Raw genomic sequence first — 27,806 nt, 5'->3', positions numbered from 1 at the left:
ATGGTTGGAGAATTACAACGCCAACAAAACATTAAGAAAGCCAAATCATTTCATTTGAAAAGGATGTTTGAAAACCCAGGAAAAAGAAATGCTCACAGCTGGATCCTTGACAATAGAAGTGGAGGGAATACTGTTGATGACAAGGTGCAATCAAGAAATCATATACCTAAGCATGTGGGTGAATCTCTTCGTCATAGTCATAGTCAATACATAGGAAGTCCTCTTAATCTTTCTGACACTGCCGGAGCTAAAATACCAAATGCTCGAGCAAGGCGTCCCTCGGGTAAAAATATTAGACTCTTCTACTAGTCTTTCACAAAGTTGATTTAATCTCTCTCTTCTGATGTGTGCATTTGTTCTGTGTCTTTCTTGCAGATGTGGATATGATGAAGGAAAGGTTTGCTAAGTTGCTTCTGGGTGAAGACATGTCTGGTGGTGGAAAAGGTGTTTCCTCAGCCTTGGCTTTGTCCAATGCAATCACAAACCTAGCTGGTAACATTTACATTCATATAAGTAGTTAGTGTTAGTTTTTGTTTGACAATAGGGTTCTTGATATTTTTGATTTCTCTGTGATGCAGCATTTATTTTTGGAGAACAAAAGAGATTAGAACCTATGAACCCAGAGAGGAAAACAAGGTGGAAAAAAGAAATTGATTGGCTTCTAGCAGTGACAGATCACATTGTTGAATTTGTTCCTTCACAACAATCCAAGGATGGAATCAATATGGAGGTAAACAAGTCTAAGCATATTTGATCATCTTTGATACTGATCAAACACAATTAGTCATCAGATTCATAAAAGGTACTTATATCCTGCTTTGATAGATCATGGTTACACGGCAAAGAAGTGATCTGCTAATGAACATCCCTGCTCTGCGCAAGCTTGACAGCATTCTCATTGTAAGTTCCCTCTGTGTATGCGTGTGTTTGTGTTGTTGGAGAGGAACGTTGTTCACATGAACAATATTCTGATCATACGGTAATGAACAGGACCAACTAGAACAGTTTGAAAACCAGACAGAGTTCTGGTACGTGTCCAGAGATGGAGAAGATTCAGAGCAAGGAACCATGCCAAGAAATGGTGACAAATGGTGGATTCCCACTGTTAAGGTTCCTCCAGAAGGGCTATCGGAAGTAACACGAAGATGGCTGAAATTCCAGAAGGATTCTGTGAATCAAGTACTTAAAGCAGCCATGGCAATAAATGCACAGGTGCTATCAGAAATGGAGGTCCCCGAGAACTACATCGAGTCCCTTCCCAAGGTATTCATGAAGAAAGAAACATTCTGTTGTTTGCTCTAAGATACTACCTTTTTATCAACTTCTCTCCTCATGATGTCTACAGAATGGAAGAGAAAGCCTTGGAGATTCAATTTACAAGAGTATAACAGTCGAGTTCTTTGATCCCGAGCAATTCCTGTCAACCATGGACCTGTCAACCGAGCACAAAGTACTTGATCTCAAGAACAGGATTGAGGCTTCTATTGAGATTTGGAAGAGAAAAATGCACCAAAAGGATGGAAGGTCTTCCTGGAGCTCAGGGGTGAGCTTAGAGAAAAGGGAAATCTTCGAAGAGAGAGCAGAAATCATATTAATCATCCTCAAACAAAGATTCCCAGGACTTCCACAATCTGCCTTAGATATAAGCAAGATTCAGTACAGCAAGGTAACAACAACAACAGTATAACCAATCTCTTTTTAATTTTTCCTCTTCTATAATTGAAAGAGCTTGCATATCTTGCACAGGACGTAGGACAGGCCATTCTAGAAAGTTACTCAAGAACAATAGAAAGCTTAGCATTCACAATCCTGTCTAGGATTGAGGATATTTTCTATTCAGACTCTATGACAAGAACTCTAAAGTCAGTATCTGATGAAAGTTCAGAGAACGAGAAACCAGAGGAAGAAACAGACAAGTTGAGCTCTGCAGAGACAACACCATTGACACTCTCAGATTTCATGGGATGGAATGTAGGTACCAAGAAAAATTACTTCCACAATACAGAGAGCCACTTCAAGGGCGAACATGATAAGAAGCTCAAACTCATTGGGAGCAAGAGATTTTCCTACTTGGAGAAGCTTGAAAGTTTGAGTGTAATGAGAAGTCCAGCTTCTCGGCATTAAACATCATCAACGAATGTAGAAAAAAAAAAGGAGAAAAAGAAGAAAGATGAAAAGAAAAAAGAGAGGAACAGATATAAAATGACAAACATACAGAAATGTAGTTAGAGAACTTCATTTATCAAATGTATATAACAAACAACCTGGTAGGAGTCTGTTGGGTCAGTAATTGTTCTATTGTTCTTCCTCGAAAGACAGGATAGAGAAATCTCCATAAAAAACTACTGAGTTTGATGCATTTGAAACATACTTTCTGGTCTTCTTTCAATCCTTTCTATTCATCGAACATAAAATCATCCCAATAACTCAAATATTAAAGCTGCAAAGAGATTGTTACAACAAAATCATACAAGAGAGAAATCCCAAAATTAATTTTTAGTGGACTTTCAGGCCAACCAAATGCACTCTTATCTCCTCTTCTTCCTACAACCACGCAGCATTCGAGGAGACAACCAAACTTCCCTCTTTCAGATAGGGGGAGCCATCTGGACTGCCAAAAAATCCAACAGACAGCAAAAAAGAAAGGACTGCCCCGCAATTGTAAAAGCACCCGTCTTCAGCTTTTTCTCTCCGAGGATTTCAATAAAAGGGCACCTTGTTTCTGGCCTTCTCTGATATACTTTTTTTTAAATGAATGGTATGTTTTCCTCAGTATGACCGCATCCAGACTACTAAAAAATCCAACAGACAGCAAAAGAGCAAGAAAGGACTGCCACGCAGCTGTAAAAGCACCCATCTTTTTGTTGAAAAAATAGAACAGAATAATAAAATCTGAGTCGTGTTAGATACTGTAATTAAAAATTTATTTTGCAGTCTCTGAATTTAATTTTCAAAATCAAAATAATAAGAATTTATTTCTACTAATTTATAATCCAGAGAAGGAAAAAAAATAAAGTAGAAAATGAGAGTAATTTAAAAAAAGAAATAAAGTAGAAAATAAGAGTAATTTTCTTTGCGAAAATGCAAGTTATTTACGGTGAAAAAATAATTATCGTAAGTTGTTATAAAAATCTTGAAATAATATAATTAAATCTGCATAAAATCATAACGATTAAATTTAATATTAAATTTAAATTAAACTTGTAATATGCAAAATATCTCACAAATAAAATTTGCAAGGGTCATAAAATCTTATAAAATGAGATAATTATATTTGATATCTAAAAATATTTGAAAGGTCAAAAATAAATATTTATTGGTAAGTTAAAATCTTTTGAAATATAAATTCATTTTTACAACATCTTTAGCTTTTTCTCTTTTACAATTTCAATAAAAAAGCACCTTGCTTCTGGCCCTTTGTGATATGTTTGATTAAAATGAATACCATGTAGTCCTCATTACGACAGTATCCATGCTACATCAAAAAAAAAAGAAAAAAAAGAAGGTAAATATTTCATATTGAGAGGTAAATTTTAAAGTTTACGAAGTAAATAGATTAGACAGCCCTTCATGTCCTTGATATGCAAGCTAATTGTTGGGAAGAGCTAATGATGCAGCATCACAATAAATAGCCCTAACCACCAGATCCAAATTGGGATTGTGGACAAGTATCAATCATTACATTCTCTTGAAAAATTTGAGAAAAAACTGCAAAAATGACACTCATAACCAGGAATTCTTACTAAATTTATGATCCTAACCAAAGCAAGTAACTGCAGCATGTATACCATCTGCAAGATGAGGAATCATCCTAGGACTAAGAACTGCCATGCTTATACTCCAGCAGAGAAAGAAAAATGATAAATCATTTGCTTTATCATTCATCTTACTGTTATTACAGCTACAGGTACAAAACTATCGGTTGAAAAAATCTGCATGTGAAAGAGGATAAGAGAAACCATTGTTCTTTGCTACACAAATAATGTGCTGAACAAACTGTGTGGGAAAAAAGTACACTCTAATTTGTAGAATAACAGGGATCAAAAGAACTAGAGTTTCCATAAAAGCAAGTAAATAATAGAGAAAAAGGATTTATCAATCACAGAGAAACGCAGAAGAAAATGTTTTATCTTGTCAACCTCAATGAGGTGGGGTGGCAAAAACTTGACTACGAGCAGGTGGTAGACGAAAGCCTCAATGAGGTGAGGGCAGCAAAAACTAGATCAGAAGTGGGTGGCAGAGGACAGGAATTCATCAGTTTGGACCGACATGTTTACCATGGAGAATCTTGTACTTTCAACTCCATTTTCCACTAAAAGCTAGAAAGCCCACAAAATTTTAAGATGGTCAAAACAATGCAATCTACATTCTGAGGAAGTGAAAATGATTTTCACAGTGTATAGCAATGCACAGAATGTGGAAAAGTTTAAAGATGAACTATCTTAAACGCTTCCAATTTCTAAAGGAATAGAATCTTATTATTACCCATCACATGTCATGTAAATGTTATAATCTCTTGTCATGAATGCGACTTGTTCAGAGTTCAAACCAGTGTAAGTAAACATTCCAATCTACTTGATATTGTGACTCCAGCCACCTGGAGTGCCTGCCTAGAACGAAAAGAGAGTTAGGCACAAATCTCATCAAGTACATAAACTAGAACATACATCCAGTAGTACAAATGTAGGCCAAAGATAAAAAAGATTGTTAGTTAAAAACAAAGTAATGATAGAGAATAATGGTGGAAATGCATATTCTGTTGTAGAAATGTTATCGGATATAAGTCCAATTAAGCCCTATACTTTTAGACAATGATCAAATAAGTTCAATGAAATTTTTTGGCCAATTAAGCCCCCAAGGTCAAATAAGTCATGATCTAATATAATATTATTTTTTTAATAATAAAATATTATTTTTAATAATCATAAACATTTCATTTCTATAGTTTTAAAAATTATTTACTATTTTTATGTATTTTTTTAAATGTTAATTGAAATACTAAATTCTTTATGTTTCAAATTAAAAATAATATTTTATTATTAAAAAATAATATCATATTAGGTTAGGATTTGGTTCTTGAGAAAAAATACATGAGCTTAATTGGAAAAAAATTAGGCTAATTTAATCCTTAAATAAATGTATAGGGGGTTTAATTGGACTTATTTCCAAATGTTATTTGAGGCATAATTGACGCAGTCACAGTTGCACATGATTTATCTTCAAGTGTTTTTCTAAGTAAAAGGCGTTTGTGAATGTTATTAGCACTTTGGAAACCAATGGTCTTATATTATGGGCGAATATATCTAGCTATATAAAGGAAAAGAAATTGAAATTATACAGAATGGTTATAGAATGACTTTATATGAATAATTTCTTGAGTTTTAGAGTTTTCAAGGCATACTTCCAGTTTGACATACAATACCAGTGACAGAAGAATGCAAACCAGAAAAAGTAAGAAAGCATAAAATGCAATTTTAGAAGCAATACCTCTAGCAGATAAAGCATCAAATAGTTGCTGGCCCTTGCTGATAATCCAATCAGCCATTGCTTTCAGCTCCATAGTCCATTCATTATACATCCCTGGAAAAGGAATATCAAATTTCTTAATGAAAGGACCATTAGTTCAAAATAATTGGATAAACCATTGCACTTTTGAACACATCATAGCTGCACATTTTTCTTATTAGATTTTGGCAAGTGTATTGCAGTCAACCGTGTCCACAGTATTTCTTGAATCCCTCATCTGATTAATTCATTAGCAGATATGCTTTCACTTGCTCATCTCCCATATGGTGGAATTTGATCAACATGTTCCTCTATAATATATTAACCTCTAATGTTAATTTGGCTCAGTCACACGGCTTGTAGTAATCTGTAACCTTATCAGGGACGATACCTGTCAATAGTGAGCCTTGGAATAAAAGAGTGACATTATTATAGAGCCAAATCAGTTTTGGTTCAACATAAAAAGCTTGGAATTCTTAACTTGAGTGCCAGCTTGCTATCTACTAAGAGAATTCCGTTACCTTCGTGAATCAGAAGTGTTTCAATTACTTAATTTATTAATTCACGTTAAGCTTATTCAAAAAACAAAAAAAAAATCATATCACAGTGTCTTACAGAGCTGAGAGCCGTGACACGCTCCCCATAGATTGCCATAATTTTTGCATAGCTCTTCGCTATAAGACATTCACCACAATCTACAACAAACATGCGAACAGACTGCATCTGCAATCTGCACCTTAAGGGTTGAGGTTTAAGAGTTTGGCAGATATGATAAAATCTACCAGCATTTTCACAACTCCATTGTTCATCACAAGTTGATTGTTATTCAATATGAAAAACATACTCACAAGTAGAAGTTATAAGCATTTAAGCATTTAATGATGTCTCCAAAATCAGCGATGCCATGATTTGAACAGCTAAGAGACAAACGAGAACAGAACTCCAAATAAATCACAATTGCAAGATCAGATAACACATAAAGCAAGATAAATACAAAAACAAAGAAGAGCATACTGGAGGGACTCGAACAACGTTTCCAAAGAAAGAATCGGAATCAGAATCAATCGATTACTGACTTGATTTGACTAGAAGATAATAAGCATTTAGTGTGATGGAAGAAAGATCAATTGGCTGACTCGCTGACTCGCTCCCTCGCTCTCTCTCTCAAAGAGCAAAAGACGCCAGTTCTTTTATATAAATAGCTGCAAAACTTTAAATTTTTTTATGATTTATTTACTTTGACTGCCTTTGACAAGTGTCACGATCCTATGGAAACGACCCAAGAAGCCTCGTCGGCTGTCAGCTACGATTAGCGCTCTGTGGGCCGGGCTTAGGAACGGTTATGGTCCACGGATAATATTATGAGCTCCACAATCATTAAAAATCAACCAATAGAAAAAGCAACAATAAACTAATTCCACATCCAAATGGTATCATCGTAATTGCTCTTGGGGACCCTATTGATCCTTGAACGCAAACAACTACAGTGTTAAAGCTTTTATCATCTTTTCAATAAAAAGCAAGAGAAATACATGGAATTTTCCAAATAATTCATGTTGTTCGTTTAATTCGTCGAATTAGCGAGGAGATTTCGCCGCTACTGTTTGCTGATTGTCTGAACAATCTATAACGTCCATGCTTCTGAGAAATTTCCTGCACCAAAGCATGCGCTTGAAGAGTTAAAATTTTGCTAAAACTGAGATTATAACAAGTTTTTATTTTATAAATAGATAACATATTATGACAACTTACCTGAAAATGAAAAGTGGGAATTGGACCTTTAGACAGTACTGAGAGGCCATCACGAACAGGCAGTGCGCATTTGTACAAGTGAAGTGGCAAGTCCTCTGCTTTAAATCCATGTTTATCTTTGGTAATTGGAGAATCTGGACAATTAATGAGGTTCCTGCAGAGGATACAATGGCTTCATTAACATCTAGTTTCAGTTTGTCTGATAATGTCAATTTCAGAACATTAAGCTCATGAAATATTTAGTGTCAGGTTGATAGTGCTATACCTTTCATCTCCATTTGACTTGTCAATCTCAACATTTGTGATTGCTGGTAAAGAGAGAAATTCTGAACCTTGTCAAGCAGATATTGTGGAAAATAAATTACAGAAGATCAGAAATTGTGATTTAGAGTGTTTACGAGTTGATAAGTAGCGGCGGTGAAATTTTGGCCAGTTTGACTTCCATCTTACTCTTGTTAGAGCAAGCTTGTGAGCATATTGTTCACACGAAAGAAGTCTCTGCAAGAAAATTAGCTAATCTCACATGTTATTGAAGCACAAAGATGATAGAAAACCTTGTGAAGTTGGCGATTAAGATGGGTGATACTGACTTGCTTTAAGGTATTAATTCTAAGTTCAGCCTCAGAAAATTCATTGTTCTTAGAAATGATGTGATTGAGATTAGCAGAGATGCATCCCAGATGATCAACAACAGAAACCACAGCTCTGCGTATGTACTCTTTTGTGTTCTCCACAGTCCTGCAATATATAGTTATTGATGAAGGAGACGCAGCTTTTACGTTACTGTCCAATAAGACTCGCAAAGAGGACTTACAGTTTCTTCTCTTCAACATTCAAGAATGTTGATTCGCAGTAATCTGCTGCATAATGCAGCTGTGAACGCAGGTCTCTGAGTTCCTATCAACCCAGAAACGACATTTAGATGAAATGATTGAATCCAAGAAAAGATGTAGATAACGTTCAAAGAAAGAAGAAAATAAAAAGCAAGGGACAAAGATAAGAACTTGAAGGGACTTGTCGAAACTCATAATGTTTTCGGATTCACTATCTGGTTTTCTACAAGCAGATGTTGTGGAGAGCTGTGTATAGAAAGCGAAGATGAAGAAGCAATTTGCTCTCCTTATCTTTTGATTTTTTTTTTCTTGTTCACTCTTGAAAACTGTGGATAGATTGAGTGTTGTCTTGTCTGTGTATAGAAACAGAGAGACAGAAAGAAGAGTAGAGCCTCGTGATACAACAAAATGAAGAAGCGAGGGAACGAAACATCCAAAAACCATTAAGTAGAGATTCTTTGAAGCTCGTACACAAAAAGCCAAAGATTATAAAGAAACCTTTACGGTCACGTGATATAATGTCCTTTCTTTTCTTTTGTCATTTCCCACAAACACTGGCACGATGATCCACGTTCTCACATTTCATAATCAATCATCAAAAATCTAATCAACCGTATCATCTTTTTTTTTTGTCGAACAACTGTATCATCTTAGAGGATTATGGAATGAGAATGGAAGAAGCTTGTTTAAACATATTAGGAATAGTTAATCTTAATTTTGATACAGAAACAACGTTGGTGTTTTTTTATTTTTATTTTTATTTTTTCGTTAGTGAGATGATTTCAAGATTCACTCCTTTTTTACCCTTTCAATTGTTTATCAAATGAATAGCTGGCCTTGCCATGAATAGAATTCTATGCAACAAAAGCAACGTTTCCAAGGGAGGAAAAACAACAGGGCTCTTGAACCACAGGGGTAATATTCCATCTTTTTCCTGAGTATCCCGGAAGAGGGACCTTGAAAATCTAACTATGCAGTTAAGCTAATCAAGGGATGTGACGAAACACAAATCAAAATTCATAAGCTTTTACTTCTCACTTAGATGATTTAAACCCGCTTCTTGTCCAAAACCTTAATTTGCTTTTAGTGAGCCAATGTGTTGCAGGACTGAAATTTGTTCATTTGGAGGTTTTTCGGCAATGTCAATTTGAAAAGTTCAGTTCAATGAGCATGTGCAAGGATTTCTCCTATCATGAGCAGGTCTAGCATGCCAAAATCCATCAATGAGCAGCAATACAAAACTGAGCAGATCCTCTTGCAGGCTCTCCATTGCTCTATCTCTGATAGGAATTTGTCTTGATCAGTGAATTCAGATGTCCATAGCACGTTCCTCAGATTCTTGTATGCTTCTAAAGGCAAGTTCTGCAATTCTAGGGTTACAGTTAGCATAGACAACTCCAGGAACTCAGAATATCTGTTGACGCATTTTTAAGCAAGAGGATTTTACATTGGCTCTTATGGCATTGAACTCGTATACTTGCAATTGCAAACCGGAGAAACTTTATGCATCCTGAGAAGCTGGAATGGATATAATGATAGTAAGATCTGGGAATCTTTCTTCTCAGTTCCTTTGTTTTCCTGATGGATCCTTTTCCACCTCTTCCAATCGTTTATCATATAAAGAGTAGGTCTTCGCCGGATTGCTGGCACATAGATCAACTGGTTGTTTGTTTGTTGAGAACTTTGGGCCGGACCAAACTATTTGACAAATGTATATTTGAACCCAACTCTGTCAAAAAAGTGTAGGGTCACCTTTAATTAAAAAAAAATAAGTCTAATTTAAATCGAATTAAATAATATTTTTTTAATTAAATCTTATATTTTTAGTCAATAGTTAAATAAATTTTAAATTAATAATATTATGTTGATTCAAAATTTTATTTATTTTTAGTAAAAATACAAAATAAAATTGATATATATATTTTTTAAAAAATATATAAATTTAATTAAAATTATTTTATTTTAATAACTTCTCACATTTATACAGCTTAAATATGTTTTATGATATTTTTTAAAAAAAATTATTACCTAATTGCTGTAATATAAAAAAATTTATTAATTAATTTCTTACATTTTTAAAAAATATATTAATTAATTTATTCATATTAAAAATATTTTATATATTATATAATATTTAATAATTAAAATTAATAAAAAAATTAATTAATAACTTTTTAAAAATATTTAATATATTTTTAAGATAAATTAATTAATTAATGAGTTTTTTAAGCTTAAATAGTATTTTTTTCTTAAAAAAATTTTAATAAAGAATTTGAGTTGCACACATATACGTATATTTTGTCTTTTGGTGGACTGATTAGAAAGAAATTGAGTTGCTTTATCAAGTTCAATGTGATTCGCGTGTTGGAGTCATTTTCCTCACAAACGCTGGTGCATCGGTCTAAACTAAAGTATGGTTGGTAAGGAAAGAAAGACGCCGCCGGCTTTAGCCATTAATAATAGCTAAATTTCACCAGCAATTATGAGGCTATATAGCTCTGCCTTTGCTTTAGTCTATTATTACATACCTCCCAACATTTTATTATTAAAAATATATAAATTTAATTGAATAAAATTAATTAATAGCATTAATTTTAAAAATATTTATAATAATTTATCTAAAATATTTATAAGAATTTATCTAACATATTCAAATCATAAACTTTATAAAAATTCAATTTAATTGAATTTTTTTCTTATAATTTTTTCATTTAAAATAAAAAATACAAAATTTTTTAGTTTGAAAATTTCAGATTTTATTTTTTTTACATATTAGTATTAAATGATTTAAGACTAATAACAATATGTATATAAAATAAATTTTAATATTTTTTAAAAAATTTTAACATAACATATAATTTAAAATTATTTTTTTAAAATAATAATTATTGTGAGACAGAAGAGTTTTTGTGATATTTTGTTGAGGAAGTTGCACACATTTATTGGCTTGATTTTTTTTTTTTGGCAAACTTATTGGCCTGAATTGATCAACAAAAGTGGGGTTTTTATCGATGCAAACTTATAGTTTATCAAATTATGGTTAGCCTCTTTTATCAACGCAAGCTTATATATTTTTTTTGGAAAAAAACAAGAGCATAAAATTCACCTAATCAAATTCTTACAGTTTATCAGTTGTGGTTCATCGTCCGAGTACTATTTACCCCACACCTACGTCTCCCCAACCATCACAGTCCACGCGACTACGAAGAAGTGGACCATTCACACTGAGTGTTGGTCAATTTCACACTAGTACCGAAGAAAGTGTCGTGTTTCTCATTTTTTTGACCTTTTTTTATATATGTATATAAAAGAAAGACCAATGAACTTCTGCTGAAAGTGTATAATAATTTCCCTTCGTCTTCCTCTCCCTCTTCCTCTTCCTCTTACAAGCAGTGATTGGAAAACCAATATCCTCTGACGCTGTGCTATTAGCTTTCTCAAGGAGTCATGGCAAAGCCTCATGTCACCTTGGAGGTCGGAAACGACGGCGTTGCTGTCATCTCCATGTGCAATCCTCCCGTTAATGCCTTGGCCATTCCAAGTAAATAGCTGATTTCTTAATTTCTTTTTTTTTTTTGCCTTTTTTAATCATAGGATTCGAATTTTTCCGAGGTAAACTCTTCTTGTGATTCATTTTATCGAATTTGGCGGCGCAGTTATTGCCGGACTGAAGGAGAAATTCGATGAGGCCACAAGGAGAAACGACGTTCAAGCTATCGTATTGACTGGTGAGTATCTACTTATCAAAAATTATATATAGTTAATGAAGTTTTGGCGACATTTTGTTCACCGTAATATATCTCTTTTTTAACCGGTGAAGGCAAGTATGGGAAATTTTCCGGTGGTTTTGATATCAATGTCATGCAGAAGGTCCACCAAACTGGTACGGATTGATTTATTTATGTACTTCAGAGACTTGGATTACACTAAGTTACTTACAATTATAGTCTGTGCTGTGGCAGGCGATGTGTCACTTGTCCCTGATGTATCTGTTGACCTTGTGGTCAACACAATTGAAGGTACTTGTCCTACTTTAACCTGTTTTTTGTTTTAATTCTGACATTTTGAGATGAATTTGGAGTTTTTCTTTTTTAGCAGTGATCAGTATGCTTTAATTATGTTCTTTTACTAGTACAGATTGCAAGAAGCCTGTTGTTGCGGCTGTGGAAGGACTAGCACTGGGAGGTGGCTTAGAACTAGCAATGGTTTGTTTGGCTTCGTTTCATTGTCATAATCGTTTCTGTTTGTGCGGTTGCTCATCGGAGTTATCTTTTGTGCAGGGATGTCATGCACGTGTAGTTGCACCTAAAACTCAACTTGGCTTGCCGGAGTTGACACTTGGAATAATTCCTGGGTTTGGAGGTACGAAATGTTTTTTATGGAAATACTTGTTTGCATGAAGAAAAGAGCGCATGTGCACTCCCACACTTGTGTTCAAGTGCTGTTAATTTTTTGCATTTGAGTTTGCAACTGCAGACTAAATTATTTTGTGGGTATTCTTTTAAGGTACACAACGTCTTCCAAGGCTTGTAGGACTGTCAAAAGCCATTGAAATGATGCTGGTAAATCTTCTATCTATTAAATTTAGGAGAGACAACTTGTGAAGGAACCATTCCAGATGTAAAAAAAAAACTTGGAGAATCTTTGAAGATTCATTAACAGCAGCTTAATTCCTCTCTCCATATAGGTTCATACTGTTAGTTGAACTTAATAACCTTGTACTTTTGAAGGTTGTCATTAATGTTGGAGAAAAATTTAGGTGAAATTACATGTTATTTATCTTATGGACCTAATTTGGAAACTTGCTCTTTATAATATAAGTCTGCAAATCTAATCAATTATATTGCTTTTACTCGTCCACTTGTCAGGACTGTTCATGTTTTTAATCTTTTGCAGTCATCCAAACCAATCACATCTGAAGAAGGGAAGAAGCTTGGTCTTGTTGATATTATTGTGTCTTCTCAAGAACTGCTGAAAGTATCTCGGCAATGGGCTTTAGACATCAAAGAGAGGCACAAACCATGGATGCGTTCTCTTTACAGGACAGACAAGATTTGCTCCCTGTCTGAAGCACGCCAGATATTGAAAGCTGCCAGACAACAGGCCAAGAAGACTGCCCCAAATATGCCTCAGCATCAGGCATGCCTTGATGTGATTGAGGAAGGTGTTGTTCATGGAGGATATAATGGAGTCCTAAAGGTATTTATGGGCTTGGATACAATTTGATAAACTTGGATGGAATTTTCCAAATAAAATATCTGTGCCATTTTCCATTTCCAGTGATTTGTGTCAATCTTTCCTCTAAACGAGATGCTTACTTTTGTTTTAAGATGTTACTGTGTGCAGTAATTGACTTTCATCGAGTCCTATGCTTGGTTACAGAAAAGCACGCAGTAATTGACTTGCACAACAGTACTATCTGGTCTAAGGTATCCTGGTATACATGCTAATGGATGAATTATTGCAGGAAGCAAAAGTATTCAAGGAGTTAGTCATATCAGATACATCTAAAGGTCTTATTCATGTCTTTTTTGCTCAGCGTGCAACATCAAAGGTACAGGATATGAAGCAAGATTTATAATTTTGGCTCTGTTATTCATTTGTGAAATGTTCGCTAGTGGCTGATAATCCTAAGGTTATAAAGTTTTGTGATTTCACCTATTTTTTTGGATATATTGTTGAATTTTAAGTGTTAAGTTTGAAAATTTTCTGGTTGGCTTTCCCAACTTTGATTGTTTACTTGGATAAGTTATTTTGGCGTATAAGTCATTATACTGTCTTCCTGTCTATGAAATATAGTTTGTTTATTGTCATTTTCTCTTTTGAGATGAAGTTTGTAGCCAGGAATGAGTTTGTTACACCAAGTTGAATTTGTAACCATGAAATCGTTATGGATGCATGCTATAGCTTTCTGAGCTCTATTCTTGCATAGGTTAGAAGATATTGCATAGCATATTTTTGCAGATGTTGATTTTGATAATTTTTTCATGGCAGTTGACATCTGAGTTTTTGTACTTGACATTCCTCTCTTGTTTTTACTTGGCATATGTTTTATCATATAATTATGTTGTTATCACTTGATTTTTATACGTAATTTATTAAAAATTTTGTGCCGATATTATTTAACTTCCTCTTTTGATCTCATCCATTTCCTTTTTTAAAAAAAATGGCAGGTACCTAATGTTACTGATATTGGGCTCAAAACCAGGCAAATAAAGAAGGTTGCTGTCATTGGTGGAGGTCTGATGGGTTCTGGCATCGCTACTGCTCTTATTGTGAGCAACATATATGTTGTACTGAAAGAAATAAACTCTGAATATCTTCTGAAAGGAATAAAGATGATAGAAGGTACTTACTACTTATGGGATTGACAATTAAATTACTGATATTATCATCAACTCTATCTTAGTGGTTCTGTTGATAAATTTCCTAGAAATCCCTCTTCCTTCTCTTTTCTTGTTAGCAATGCTGTCTTCCCATCTCTTTTATGCTTCTTTTCTTCCTGATTCTCTTCTCTATCTTTTTTTCTTCTATTTCTCTATTCTGCTCTGCATAAATAGAAGCCTGGTTTATGCATATGTCCAGCTGGAGAATGTGAATTTGAACTCTTTAAAATAGGAAGTAGGAACTAGACCCAACAACTCAAATTATTCAAATTATTCAAATTATTTTCTTCTCTATCTTCTTTGTTTCCATGTTCAAGAAATCATGATATATTGTTTCACTTGACAGCAAATGTTCGAGGCCTAGTTACAAGAGGTAAGTTAACACAGGATAAGAGAGACAAAGCACTTTCAATGCTCAAAGGTGTATTGGACTACTCAGAGTTTAGAGATGTTGATATGGTCATAGAGGTAGGTAAATCTTGGGTATCACTTAATGAAATTTTGAAATTATTTTGTGTTTCTATACCATTAATGAGTGAATGGCAATACATAATTTATATTCTGTCAACAGTGAATTCTTGGTGATTGTATTTACTCGTAATTATTATTCTCAAGGTTTTCTTCTCTGATGTGAACATAAACTGCAACACTTGTGGTCTCTGTAAAAATTTTTCTAATAGTTACTTCCACTTACAGGCTGTTATTGAAAGTATTCCTCTGAAGCAAAAAATTTTTAGTGAAATTGAGAAGGCCTGTCCTACTCACTGCATCTTGGCAACAAATACATCTACTATTGACCTCAATATAATTGGAGAAAAGACCAGCGCTCGAGATCGTATTATAGGTGCACACTTTTTCAGGTTAGGCTTAATAATCTTCATTTCTTCTCAGGTCACACTTTATCGTCACTCCAAATTTTCCGACATAAGCTTTAGATTTCTGAATCAAGAAAGCTATTTAAAATCTTTTCCTTTGAGAAGCTTTCTATTGATGGTCTGATTATTGAAGTTGTCCTGTGATGATATATATCTCATCATTGTTATTATGTAGTAAGAATTCTATAATTTACTTAATATTATCTCTAATTAAATACAAATTCCTGAATATTTTTTCCTTTCATAATGGAACCTTTTATCATTCATATAGAGATGGTATTGATCTGCAGCTGTATAGACAGGAAATATATAGAAATTACTATTCTTTTTGGGATATTAGAGAGCTAGCTCTAAACTGTCACCAATCTGGCCTTCTTCTATGCAAGATATTGTATGCTTTGCTGCATATAGGAATTAAACTTTAACTCTTTTTTACGGGAATTAACTGGGTGATTGAAATTATCCAACTGGTGAGGCCATGAGGTTTATCTATCTTATTTTGTTGTCCTCACCTCTGCACTAGAGAGAAGATTGTATTATTGGCTGCAGTTTTACCTTCAAGCCTTTTAAATTTGACAAGAAAAGAACAAAGGGGATTTATAAAGATTATTTGGTACAATAATATGATATGTAGGAACAATATGAACACTTGAGAAAAGTAAAATCAGTAGTAATGCCTTGTAATGCTATTTTCCCTATTTAGTCCATGTAATTCTTTGGTTAGCTATTTCTTTTGATAATAAAGCCCAGTTTTTATACTCCAAAGCCTTTTATTGTATCTTGTTTAATGTAGCTTATTTTTGGACAGTCCTGCTCATATAATGCCTCTTCTGGAGATTGTACGCACAGAGAAGACTTCTGCACAAGTAATTCTTGATCTCTTGACGGTTGGAAAATCTATAAAGAAAGTTCCTGTTGTGGTGGGTAACTGCACTGGCTTTGCAGTCAACCGCACTTTCTTTCCCTATTCGCAAGGTGCACATATTCTGGTCAATTTAGGTGTTGATGTGTTCAGAATTGACAGGTTGATCAGCACTTTTGGCCTACCTATGGGTCCTTTCCAGTAATTCTCTTTTTCTAATGCTATAATCTATTTTTGCATGGTTTTAAGTGCATATATGATATTGCTGCAACATGTGTAACAGAATTTGAGATGAATTTTCAGTCAATTTCATGTAATAACTTCCAAAAAAAAAAGTTGTCTGGCACAACTTTTAAGATCATGAAAAGGTGGGGATATTAATTCTCCTATCGCCAGGAAATTTCCTGTAAAACCAAACTTTTGATAATGAATAATAGGATTTAGATTCGCTGCCAGCATATTGCCGATAGAAAAGCAACAATGACTACCTTGGTTAAGCTTATCCTCATCTCACAGCTTCAAAGAAATTCTCAAATTTTGTTGTAATTGCAGTCTACTGTAAGATGAATGATATATTATGCATCTCTATGCTCATATTTGCAGGCTTCAGGATTTAACTGGATATGGAGTTGCTGTAGCAGTGGGTAAAGAATTTGCTAATGCATTCCCTGATCGTACATTCTTGTCTCCATTAGTTAGACTTTTAGTTGAAAGTGGACGAAATGGTATAAAGATTGTTATTTGCATCAAAGTGATATTTCCTTCTTTTCTTGATATAAGAACTCATTCACTTTTGTCATTTCAGGTAAAAACAATGGGAAAGGATATTACATTTATGAGAAGGGAAGCAAACCAAAACCTGATCCTTCAGTGATACCAATCATTGAGGAGTCTAGGCGGGTTACCAATATTATGCCTAACGGAAAGGTACCTTGTTTCAGAATTACAAAAAGCAGATGCAATGATATTATATTGCTTTAGGATTATATTGAGAACACTGGTTTTGCCTAAAGGAAAGGTAGCTTGCTTATAATTGCAAAGAGCAAATGCTTTAAGATCATATTGAGTGCACTGGTGTTTTGAAATATAGACGCATCATAGCTGTGTTTCTGCATCTTCAATGCAATATTTCCTAATTCATGTTCGATGGAATACGACAGCCTATAAATGTCACCGACCAAGAGATAGTGGAGATGATACTCTTTCCAGTAGTAAATGAAGCATGTCGTGTTCTGGATGAGGGCGTGGTAGTTCGAGCATCAGATCTTGACATTGCATCTGTGCTAGGCATGAGCTTCCCATCCTATCGGTAAATAAATTTTTATGGATAACCTGTTACCTAGTTGAGCTCTTTTAAAACCACACTGTAAACCTTTCCTCTTGCTTTGTTCTAAATATTGAGTCCACGCATTTGTGGATTATGTAGATACTGCATAGATGGATTGTAGGCTACATGAGTTGCAAGTCCTTACATACATGTTACTATAAGTGCAATTTGGTCTGTTTTGTGCTGATGGCTGTATTTCTCTTGAATGCATAATATCAGTGCAAATATATAGAATTAGACCGCAACTTTATCAATGGATGGTGAATTTGTATCGCTTATGACATATTATCAGATATGAAAACTGTAGCTCTGTTCAAACAGATTTATCCTAGTTCTTTCTGGAACTTGGATATCAAGATAGTCAAGTAGTCAGCTAATTTAACATTTTCATATGATGACCACAATCTTCCGTGCATATGCTGGTAAAAAACTCAATCTGCTGTGATACACCACCTATTATATAAAAGTTCGAGGGCACGTCTTCTTAGGGCAATTATATCTCATGATAATCATTCTTTCGCTGCAGTGGTGGCATTGTTTTTTGGGCAGACACAGTTGGACCTAAACACATATATACGAGTCTGAAGAAATGGTCCCAATTATACGGTAACTTCTACAAACCATCAAGATATTTGGAAGAAAGGGCATCAAAAGGCATGCTGTTGGTAAGAATCATACACCTTCATATTAATTCTCTCCCTCAAAACACCTGCAATTCTTGCGATTATTTTCCGTAAAATGACTCTATGAGGCTGCATACATTTACTAGTTTTTTTTTTCCCGTGAAGTAATAGCTCTGTAACGTTACTGGAAGCATACTGACGTATACATGTGAAGTTTGACATTCTTTCTTTCGTGCAGAGTGCCCCTGCTTCATCGTCCAGATCTCGCATGTAGGTTCAGAAAATAAAGAGATTGCTCAAGCGTATCAGCAAAATAAAGTTAACAATTATTTGTTTCCTTATTCTTGCATTAATCTAAAAGCAATAATAGCGTGGTCATCAGAAGTTATGCTCATTGTTTCACTTGCCATGTTCTTGGAACTCTTTTCCATACTTTTGTAAGAATCAGGACGGCTTTGCAGACAAAACAGTCTGTGCGATAGTTGGAACTTTTTGGTCCACATATCCAAGCCTAGCTATTTACTCTGCTTGCAAACTTCTTCCCCTTTTAAAATAATTGATAATCGGTTCACATTCTGGCAGCTACAAATATTATGGAAACAATGTATTTTCATAGTATCATTAGTTGGAGTTATATATATAATATATATTGCATTAATTTTTCGTTATTGTGACATTAAATATTATTCTTCCATTCTTTAAAGATAGACTTTTTTAAAAATAAAAATAAATTTAATGCATTTAAAAACAATAATCTTATTTTTCTTTTACTAATGTACCCATATTATGTGCATCGAAGATAATATTATTTTAGAAGACAAAATTAATTATTTTTAACATTAATTTTGTAATAAAGCAATAAAAAAACAGAGAATATACCAAAATGTTAATTAATAAATAACCATCTAAAAATAAAGTTGTTTATAATTTAAATTCAATAAAAATAGAAAATAATGAGTATGTGTTTTTTTTATAAATCTGCAAATAGCGTCACTAAAAAAAAAGTTGAAAACAAAATAAAATAAAAAAGAATTTCCAAACCCACAAATAATTTGAATTCCTGGAATCAATTCAGTTCCAAGCATTCAACTGAGATGCATTAAAGAGGGGAGTTTTTGCATCAAAATTAGGTGTGATTAAATTCGGTACAATTTATTGGATTGAGGCGGCGACGCTGATTGGATTTTTTTTTTTAAGGCGGATTGGATTTTTAATTTAACTGTATGTATGAGTCGCCTCCTCAAAAATTGACCGAGTATATTTTTTTTTTATGACCAAGGCAAGTAGTAGTCTTTCTTTCTAATCTTTCCTCTGCCCCCTCTATGGACGGGAAGATCACTCTTCTTCGTCCATATCATGAGTTCTCTCTCCCTACTAGAATCGAGATGTAAATAATTTTTGGTTCATTGAACAGCAATTAAGGTCACGGATTGAAGATTTACTTGGAGCAGTTTTTGTTTGCTTTGATTTTTAGCTTTCCGGCGAATGGGTGAATGGTCCTCGTAAGGACACTGCTAGTCCCTCAAAGACTAATCTGTATCTGATAGAACCAAAACTCTGCCAAACCTCCTTGCTCATTTAGCATTTCGTGGTCCCACTCTTCAATTGGCTGCTTTCTGGTCCCTTCTATAGCAAAAGTGTGGCTCCATGTGATTATTGTGTTCCTTTATCTTCCCTTGTACTGGACCCATGGTCCCCCTCCCTCGTTTGTCCCCAACATTGTTAGGCAGTGCTTTTCGATCAAATTCATTTAGTTCTAAATCAAACTTAGTGATTGCAATGCCTCAGATAAACTATATCACCTTGATGTTCGTCGTCTCACACCAAATTGGTCCCTTTCTGCTTATGCCTCGTCTTACTAGAAAATTTTTTTCCTTGCCCTCCATCTTTTACTATTGTTTGGGATAAAAAGATTACACTAGCTTGATTTGTACTCCATCCTCAACGAAGAGCTTGTTTGTTTTGTTTGATTGTTTGAATTATCGGTTTTATTTTGTTGTTATCATTGGATTTTGTAGTATTTGATTGTTGAAAGTGATGGGAGATTTCTTGAACAAATAATTTTCATGAAAATCATATGTTCAAAATTAAAAGTTCATTACAATCGATAATAAAATTACAAATGAAATAAGCTGGAGGTTTGAACCCTGTTTTGGCAGATTTTGGTCCTCTTACTTCTGCAATTCCCATTTCATGGATAGTTAAAACCTCAATGCATCATCTTCAATGCAAAATGCTAACGCTAGATTAAAATATAAAATTTCATGCAAGGATTATTTTATAAAATTTCAGTGAGCTCTTACATTTCATTCTCCACAGCATCCAACAGTCAGCTGAAATAGCACTGAAATTCAAATTTTCAAACAGGATATACCTGCAGCCATAAAATGTTCTCCCACTAGGAGCATAAAAATTCTCCCTTCTACAAGTATATACATTTAAAAACAGAGCAATGTGCAGCTCTTCTCAGGAGAATTCTGCTAGAAAAGCCCAAGCAGTGCATGTGGTATCAGGTCTGCAGAGGAGAGTATTCTGGGGATGTAATGAGTAGCTTCTGGGGATGTCATGAGGAACATGGATCAACTCTTGGGTTTGCATTCGATGAAAAATCACAAATTTGCTCTTTGTTTTTAACAGTGGAAGTAGAACAACAAAAATTCCTAGTATCTAAAGATACAATCTATGATGGTCATTGCCAACGCCATGTTATAACATTAATGATATTCTGTGCTGTTGTAAGGCTCTGCAATTCACCAGTAGGGTCTCAAATTGTGGCTGAAGCAGAAAGACTGACATGCAGATATTCTCACGACATGTGGGTCAGTTCCACAATGGGGCTCAATGCCACCCTTAAGATTGCATCAAGGATAAACATTGATCTAGTTCGACCAAATGCAGAAGCATCCCTTGAACCGGCTTTTAGAGCTAAAATCTCTTTTACAATCTCAAGTTATTGGTTTGTTATCCCCATGTTGTGGAAGGGCTGAAACTCTTGGAAGATCATTACTGGAGGTGGCAACCATAGAAGTTACCATCTGTGATGTCCTGGATGTAGGTAGAATGATATGATTTGTAATACCATTGCTGTAATGTCCCTGTTGATTTGCCAATTCAGCTCTGGCATTCATTGTGCCATTGCTTGATTGATCTTTTTGATTCCCCAGTTCAGTCCTCGCCAATAATGAACACTTTGTTTCTGTTAGAACAGAAAATAACATTACTTCATAATACTTGAGGCAAGAGAACAGTAACTGATTAGAACAAAGGATACTAGAAAAGAAAAAAAAAGGGTCATTCATGTGAGCTCACAATGCATAGACTAATCAAAAGTGTGCCAGCCACATAGCAAGTGTCACGTGAAAATTACAGATGGCTGATTGTACTTGATGCACGCTGTCTCATTGCTATATATATATATATATATATGTTCATCATGCACACATCGAAGAAAAAATTTATAAAGATCATGGTGGTAATCCATTTCAAATTCAAAAGGACCAGGTTTCCTAACTTGAACTACTGATATCCCATTTATTCCCCAGTCGAGGGGCGAGAACAAAAAGTGAAGGCAGTTAGCCTATTTATTCACCTTAAAATCAAAATCAGAAGGCAATGCAGGCTTCTTAGTGATTCAGCCATACTACAACATGTGTTTGGTTGTCTCCTGTGGCAACTCCAACAGAGTGCAAGTGATGACCTGGCATTCTATTATGGTACAACTATGAACACACAATGGTTCAAAGAAATGGAGATGGAAAGCTTGCCTTTGATTTCTCCATATGTTATGAGCCTATTAAGGCAATCCCGGAACTTTGTCAAGACAATTCTTTCCTGCTCTGCATAAATCTCAGTCATGCCCTGTCCACAGGGCAACTGTGAGGTACCACTGCATCCATGGCCCGTTAACACATTGGGAGAAGCAGCTGCCATAAACATTGTATCTTGCTCATCACACATCAATGCCAGAGTTCCGGGAGACATTGGCCGTCCTTTTGGCATGTCAGCACCATCTGAGCTAGAATCCTCAGGTCCAACTTTATCAACCTGGTTAGCACTGCAACAATCATAGGCAATAATTTTATCTACATTAGCCTCCTGGCTCTGCAAACTTTTTTGAGTTGATGAGGCAAGGGAAGCTTCTGTCTGATCCTCTACCCGCTTTTCTGTTGCATTTCTTTGGTCTGCGTGTACAAAGAATTCAACCAAAATCTAAAGTCAAATAATGGTGACAATTCACACCAATATTTAAATTCATCCTTTTTCTTAATTTTAAAGGCTAGAAAAATGCTAATTTATGCACAATGTAAACAAGTAGAAGCAATTTTCAACCGCTAATTAATAAAAATCTAATGATGTGCTTTAATTTACCATGAATATCTTCCTCAAGAATTTCTTGTTCTGCATAAAAGAGTATGATTTCTTCAAAAAAAAAAAGGAAACTGGGTTGCGTTCCATATTGAAGACAAGATTATCATAAGCAGCCATACTAATGCACAAATAGAGACATGCATGATAAGCCATAAAGACATATTAGCCTTAATTATTCTAAACTTGCTGCTAAAGTTGGAATCCCCTATACCTGCAAGTGTCTTTCCAGCTTCACTTGACACAACCACCAACACTGAGCAAAGTTCTTTTAAATCCTGTGGTTGGATAATGTCTGCTAAGAGTGACCTTCAGTTGTACCACATATATTAGTTTTCTGAATCAGCATACTGGTAAAATTTCATAAACAAAGACATTGTACCTGTACGTGAATTTTGAAGGGCCCAAAGTTGCGGTACTAGTGGCACGAGCAACTGGATTGGTGCCCAAGGAACAGGAAGGTGCAGAAGGCCTGGTATTAACTGCCTGATGAAGATAAAAATGACATGCCAACTGTCATATTCGGTTATAAAGCATTACACAAAGATAATGATTCGGTAGTATATCACGAAGTAAATAACAGCAATTAAAACAATAATAATAGTAAGGACCTAGACATTTTTAAAATAATACCAAGTAGACAGTATAATGTGCAAGGCCAAGAGTTATGCAATTTTTTTTCCTTTTCTGACATTCATAACCTACTTGAAGCCAAGTAAAACCTTACTGAATAGCATCTGAATTACCTAAGATAGTCTTGATACAAAAAAGTTTATGTTTCCTATAATCATATTTGCTATAATATGATTCCACCATCTATGCTAGAGGGGATTAATCAAATAATGTTAGAGGGGCATTTACCTGATGAAAATGTCCAAGCCTGTGAAAGGATGGATCCTTGGCTGTTGGCCCAAATAAAAGTTCCTGAACTTTTCGCTTCTTGGATATTGGAGGTGATGCATAGCCAGAAGATCCAATAGCCCCAGTTATTGCAGCATTAGCAGCCTGTTGAATGTATGCTATATTGTTGGTGTGGTCTCCATGAAAGAGAGCTTGCCTCTCTTCACTTCCTTCAAAATTCTTACAGTCCATGCATTTGCAATTTTCAGAACAAAGAATGTTGGCTTGGAAACATTCACAGTACTTCTTAAGGCATCCAGATTTCTTGCAGTGACATCCCTTATTGTGCTTTCCCAACAGTAATCCTTCCAAATTCTCCTCCTGGATTTATTTGAAATCATTTCACACACTTCATCAAAAACAATAAAAATGAGCAATATCATTAATACAGAGCTACTTCAATTCATTATAAGCGGCAATATGAGATCTCTTTTACTGTGACCTTTATTTCAATTTTCTGGACACTGTTACCCACCATGACCCTAGGAAGCATAATATGAGGATATTCCTCAATTTGACTTTTTATAAAGTTACTGTTCTAGACACTCAATATTACAACCTTATGGCTGCAACTCTTAAGACTTCTTTACATTGGATCAAGCAAATGACCCTTGTAGTATGGCATTTTCTTAATAAAACAAAATTCACATAGAAAATGAAAATGACAATTAAAAAAAAAAATCCATCCTCAATAGCAGTTCCCTAGCACCTAAAAAGATATTGTACTTGGGTATGCTCCTCCAAATGGAAGGAAAAATTATGAAAAAGATACCCATATTGGGCATAGACATGTATCTAACACTTGTGTCCAAATCCAAGATATATATAGCAAATTATTGTGCAAAGACAGGTGTCAAACACTTGTTCCTGAATCCAACAAGCATAGAAAAGAACAGATGTCTAGTTTGTTGAACCAATTTGAACCAAAAGGACAGCAAAATGACTCAATTTTAGTTAATGACACATTAGAAATATGCTTTTTTCTGAAAAGTAGTACATTTAATTGATATACCCGACTATCTCGTGCTCCATGAGGACTGCTAGCAATTTTCGGCCTGAATGCATTTGGATTGCGCTCCAAAGTGGCCTCAACAGCTTCTCGCCTAGCACCTTCATTTTCAACATTGTTATAGCAATTTGCACAATTGCACCCATCACAATATGTTCCAGATGCAAAGCATTCACAGTACCTTGTCGAGACAGAAATTGGCTTTATATCAGTAAATATCTTCGACTAGGTGTGTAAGAATTGGCATAAAATGTTACCAAGACAACTAAGAAAGTTAAAAATGACAGAGAAATTTAAGTAATAAGAAATGATAGGAGTAAAACACAACTGATACAAGATATAAAGCCCCGAATACTAAAACTCCAATATTATGGCAGTAACAACAGCATACAGTAAGTCCCATTATCACTTGTATTACCTTAACCATTGCAGGTAAATATGCACCCTAGGTTTAAGAAGAAGAGAAAAGCACATAAAAGCTTCTTTAACTTTATGTTCAAACAAAACTGGAACAAACTAACATCATTGACCCCATCCTTAAAAATTAATGAACAAAACAACTAGCAACAAATTCCAGCATCAATTAAGCAGTAATAAGAGCTGTCCATGACAATTTCATTGGAACGAATAGCAACAAGTTAATTATTAAGCAAAGCCAAATATCATTTCATTGATTAAATCAAGATGCACTTACAGCTTCAAGCACCGTGAGTGTTTACAGTTGCACTGTTTTTGTCTCTTTGGAGTACTGTCTTTCAATTCAGCGTTTGGTCTTGGTTTTGATTTTGGGGATTCTGGCTTCCTGGCAAAGAAAATGTAAAGTTAAAATTGAAATTGAAAACTGCCATACTGGCATAGAAGTTGCATGATTCTTGGTCAATCTTAGGTTCCAATTAATGCCATTGTGGTGAAGTGGTCACGTGCATTTCTCCAAAGAGTGTCTGAGATTTTAGGAGAACAGAACTCACCAATGCAAAAATTAATTACCACTAATACAAAAAACGAGAAATAATCATTACCATGAAAACGAACGGTCACATTAAACAAAGTCTGAGTTCATTGTGCTTTTTTCCTTGTAGACAACCAAAAAAAAATGTAGTTGGATTGCTAATTGTTTTATTTGTATCCCAAACAAAAATATTTTTTATGCCTCGCATTGTAAGGAGTTGATCAAGAAATATTAAGCATGGACACCTGTCACAGTTCTCATACTAAAATCAACATGACCTCAATAAAACTCCTCCATATTTATGCGCCAGACATGCATTTTGAAAATGCAGTTCATTAAACTACAATCAGAAAGAGTCATTTTTTTTTTCAGAAGAAATCACAACTCCACATATTTGAAAAATAGGAAAAACCGGTAGCAGAAAACAAAAGGCAATTCTTGAATTAGAGAGAAGGAGCGAAAGCAGCAAAATGAATTGAAACTTGAAAGAACAGCAACCAGAACTCTAAAAAATTTCCAAACACAGTAACACGATGCCTCAAACCTAACGTTTCAAACAAAAACAGGACTTTCTCAAAAAATTTGCCCAACATTGCATAAATTTACATTCACCAAAATGAAAATTGCAAATTTGAACAGTAAATGCGTAGGATGAATTTCACAAACTGACACTCGTATCCAAAAATAAAAATTTGCAAAAAGAAAAATAAAACAAACTTACACAATCTTGGCAGGCGGATGCTGCTGTGGCGGCGGCGCTGCTGGCATCGCTACCACCTGCGGCTGCTGCTGCAGTTGGCTCTGCGGAGTGACGATAACCGGCTTCTGTGACAGTGGCAGCGTAGCAGGCTGCTGCTGCTGCTGCTGCGATTGAGGGTGGTCTGGGAGGACAACATTCCCCTGCGTGAAATCCAGCTGCCTCGCTAGCTTCTTCGCAGGGAAATCCGAGCTCCCCTGCTTGTCCGATTGCGCCGCCTTTTTTGGAGGGAATTCGTTTCCCTCACCTTCACCCATCAAATTCAGATTCCCAAATATCTAAAACTTCCACCAAATTTCCAATTTCTTCGTTGAACAGAAAAAACCAGAAGCAAAATTAATCCACTGAACACCCCCCGCAAACAAAGAATCCTACAAATTTGAAAAATCCACTGAAATTCTCCAACTTTCAGATCCAAAACCTCAATATAAAATCCCAAACACGTAATTACACAAAAGAAAATGCAAGACTAATCAGCTGAAAACTGCACACCTAAGTTAAGCCAAGAGTCATTTCCCACAAAAAGAATTAAAAAGATCCATTCTTTTCTCAGACCACTTTAATCCCTAAACAGAAAGAAATAATAGAGAAGGAAACAGCGGCTTAACTGGGAAAGAAAGGGAAGAGGGACTATGGCGTAAAGGAGGTGATGAGGGGTGGGAGGTGACTCCGCTTTGGTTTCGTTCTTCTTCGTCTCTCCTCCCTCTCTCAAGACATTTTGAAATTCAATTTCGAGTATATTCAATGGTGGGATTTAAGTTTCGACATTATCGTACGGTTAGTCTTGAAAGGTACAATTGGACGATTGGAATTCATAGAAAAGAGAATATGGTTAGCCTTTTCACCGTTGGATTATTAAAGACCTACAAGTTTTAAGAAAACGGTGTGAGTGGAGATATCCAATGGGATGGTATCTGTTGTGGGACATTAGAGAGTTGACACATACGGGGTACGAAATGTGGCAAGTTATTATTCGGTGAGGGAGCAAGTGAAAAGGGAGGGAATTTGTTTTGAGGGTTCCGCTCTATCAAAAGTAAAAGTAGAACAAAAATTTACGCTAAAAAAGTGAATGAGAAGCTCATTGACTTGAAACTAACTCCTTATTTGGATCTGGGAAAATTGAGGGGGAATCAAATAAATTATTAATTTGAAGGACATAATTTTTAGTTATTTATCAAATAAATAATAATTTGAAAGACTTAATTTTAATTATAATTAATTTCATGGAATTCAAATTTTTTTTGAAACGAATGAAATTCAATTTTTAAAATTGAATTTTAATTATGCTTTAAAAAAATTAAATTTTAATTTTTCTTTAAATTAAATACATAATTTAAATTTAATTTTATAAACACTTATAAATTTAGTCTGATAGTAAATATGTCTGAGTAAATCTAAGAGATTTCAGTTTTACTCCCTCAAATTTTAATTTCAATTTCAAAAAATAAAAATTTAATTTTACAAAATTTTAAGAATTAAAATTAAAGTAAATATAATATGGTGTAAGAAGAGAAAATAACTAGAGAAACGAAAATAACTTTTATTATCTCTCTCATCAATTCCTCTCATTTGGAGAGAAAATAACGTAATTAGAGGAAAAAGTTACCGTTAACCATTAAATTACAATTCTAACATCATTAAATTATTGAAACTTGTGAGAATT

The 27,806-nt window shown here is 34.7% G+C and overlaps 4 protein-coding genes across 8 annotated transcripts; 2 read left to right on the top strand and 2 right to left on the bottom strand.

Annotated features, from left to right (window-relative positions):
* LOC110603314 (rop guanine nucleotide exchange factor 9) lies at positions 1 to 2,408 on the top strand. The gene is made up of 7 exons (XM_021741007.2): positions 1 to 283; positions 376 to 492; positions 579 to 730; positions 826 to 900; positions 991 to 1,263; positions 1,346 to 1,666; positions 1,747 to 2,408. Exons 1-7 carry the CDS (start codon positions 1 to 3, stop codon positions 2,122 to 2,124), a joined length of 1,599 nt encoding a protein of 532 aa, XP_021596699.1. The 3' UTR covers positions 2,125 to 2,408.
* A 4,489-nt stretch (positions 2,409 to 6,897) lies between these two features.
* Positions 6,898 to 8,549, bottom strand: LOC110603043 (probable protein ABIL5). Of its 2 annotated transcripts, none has more exons than XM_043952062.1 (7): positions 8,262 to 8,549; positions 8,072 to 8,154; positions 7,848 to 7,995; positions 7,656 to 7,770; positions 7,523 to 7,565; positions 7,258 to 7,411; positions 6,898 to 7,158 (listed from the first exon to the last, which is right to left on the bottom strand). In XM_043952062.1, the coding sequence occupies exons 1-7, from the start codon at positions 8,532 to 8,534 to the stop codon at positions 7,057 to 7,059; spliced, it is 918 nt and encodes a 305-aa protein (XP_043807997.1). In that variant the 5' UTR covers positions 8,535 to 8,549; the 3' UTR covers positions 6,898 to 7,056. The 2 variants fall into 2 exon arrangements, with proteins under 2 accessions (XP_043807997.1, XP_021596389.1); XM_021740697.2 differs by having other exon boundaries at positions 7,656 to 7,755.
* Positions 8,550 to 11,408: 2,859 nt separating this feature from the next.
* Positions 11,409 to 18,744, top strand: LOC110603692 (peroxisomal fatty acid beta-oxidation multifunctional protein AIM1). Its single transcript, XM_021741530.2, has 18 exons — positions 11,409 to 11,631; positions 11,747 to 11,818; positions 11,911 to 11,973; positions 12,053 to 12,109; positions 12,228 to 12,295; positions 12,371 to 12,452; positions 12,597 to 12,652; positions 12,987 to 13,289; positions 13,558 to 13,644; positions 14,264 to 14,438; positions 14,823 to 14,944; positions 15,173 to 15,336; positions 16,160 to 16,414; positions 16,817 to 16,938; positions 17,019 to 17,140; positions 17,374 to 17,522; positions 18,067 to 18,205; positions 18,402 to 18,744. The coding sequence occupies exons 1-18, from the start codon at positions 11,538 to 11,540 to the stop codon at positions 18,435 to 18,437; spliced, it is 2,166 nt and encodes a 721-aa protein (XP_021597222.1). The 5' UTR covers positions 11,409 to 11,537; the 3' UTR covers positions 18,438 to 18,744.
* Positions 18,745 to 20,408: 1,664 nt separating this feature from the next.
* LOC110604029 (protein tesmin/TSO1-like CXC 5) lies at positions 20,409 to 26,856 on the bottom strand. 4 transcript variants are annotated; one of them, XM_021742059.1, is made up of 10 exons: positions 26,636 to 26,856; positions 26,108 to 26,514; positions 25,132 to 25,239; positions 24,426 to 24,618; positions 23,390 to 23,749; positions 22,911 to 23,014; positions 22,743 to 22,837; positions 22,532 to 22,582; positions 21,928 to 22,344; positions 20,409 to 21,359 (listed from the first exon to the last, which is right to left on the bottom strand). In XM_021742059.1, exons 2-10 carry the CDS (start codon positions 26,398 to 26,400, stop codon positions 21,109 to 21,111), a joined length of 1,872 nt encoding a protein of 623 aa, XP_021597751.1. In that variant the 5' UTR covers positions 26,401 to 26,514; positions 26,636 to 26,856; the 3' UTR covers positions 20,409 to 21,108. The 4 variants fall into 4 exon arrangements, with proteins under 4 accessions (XP_021597751.1, XP_021597752.1, XP_021597754.1 ...); XM_021742060.2 differs by having other exon boundaries at positions 24,441 to 24,618; positions 26,108 to 26,855; XM_021742062.1 differs by lacking the exon at positions 22,532 to 22,582 and having other exon boundaries at positions 26,108 to 26,855.
* Between the last annotated feature and the right edge of the window lie 950 nt (positions 26,857 to 27,806).

This window comes from Manihot esculenta, chromosome 16 (assembly GCF_001659605.2).
Source record: "Manihot esculenta cultivar AM560-2 chromosome 16, M.esculenta_v8, whole genome shotgun sequence".
Taxonomy (NCBI): Eukaryota; Viridiplantae; Streptophyta; class Magnoliopsida; order Malpighiales; family Euphorbiaceae; genus Manihot; species Manihot esculenta.
This window is presented reverse-complemented; position numbering and strand designations above follow the sequence as displayed.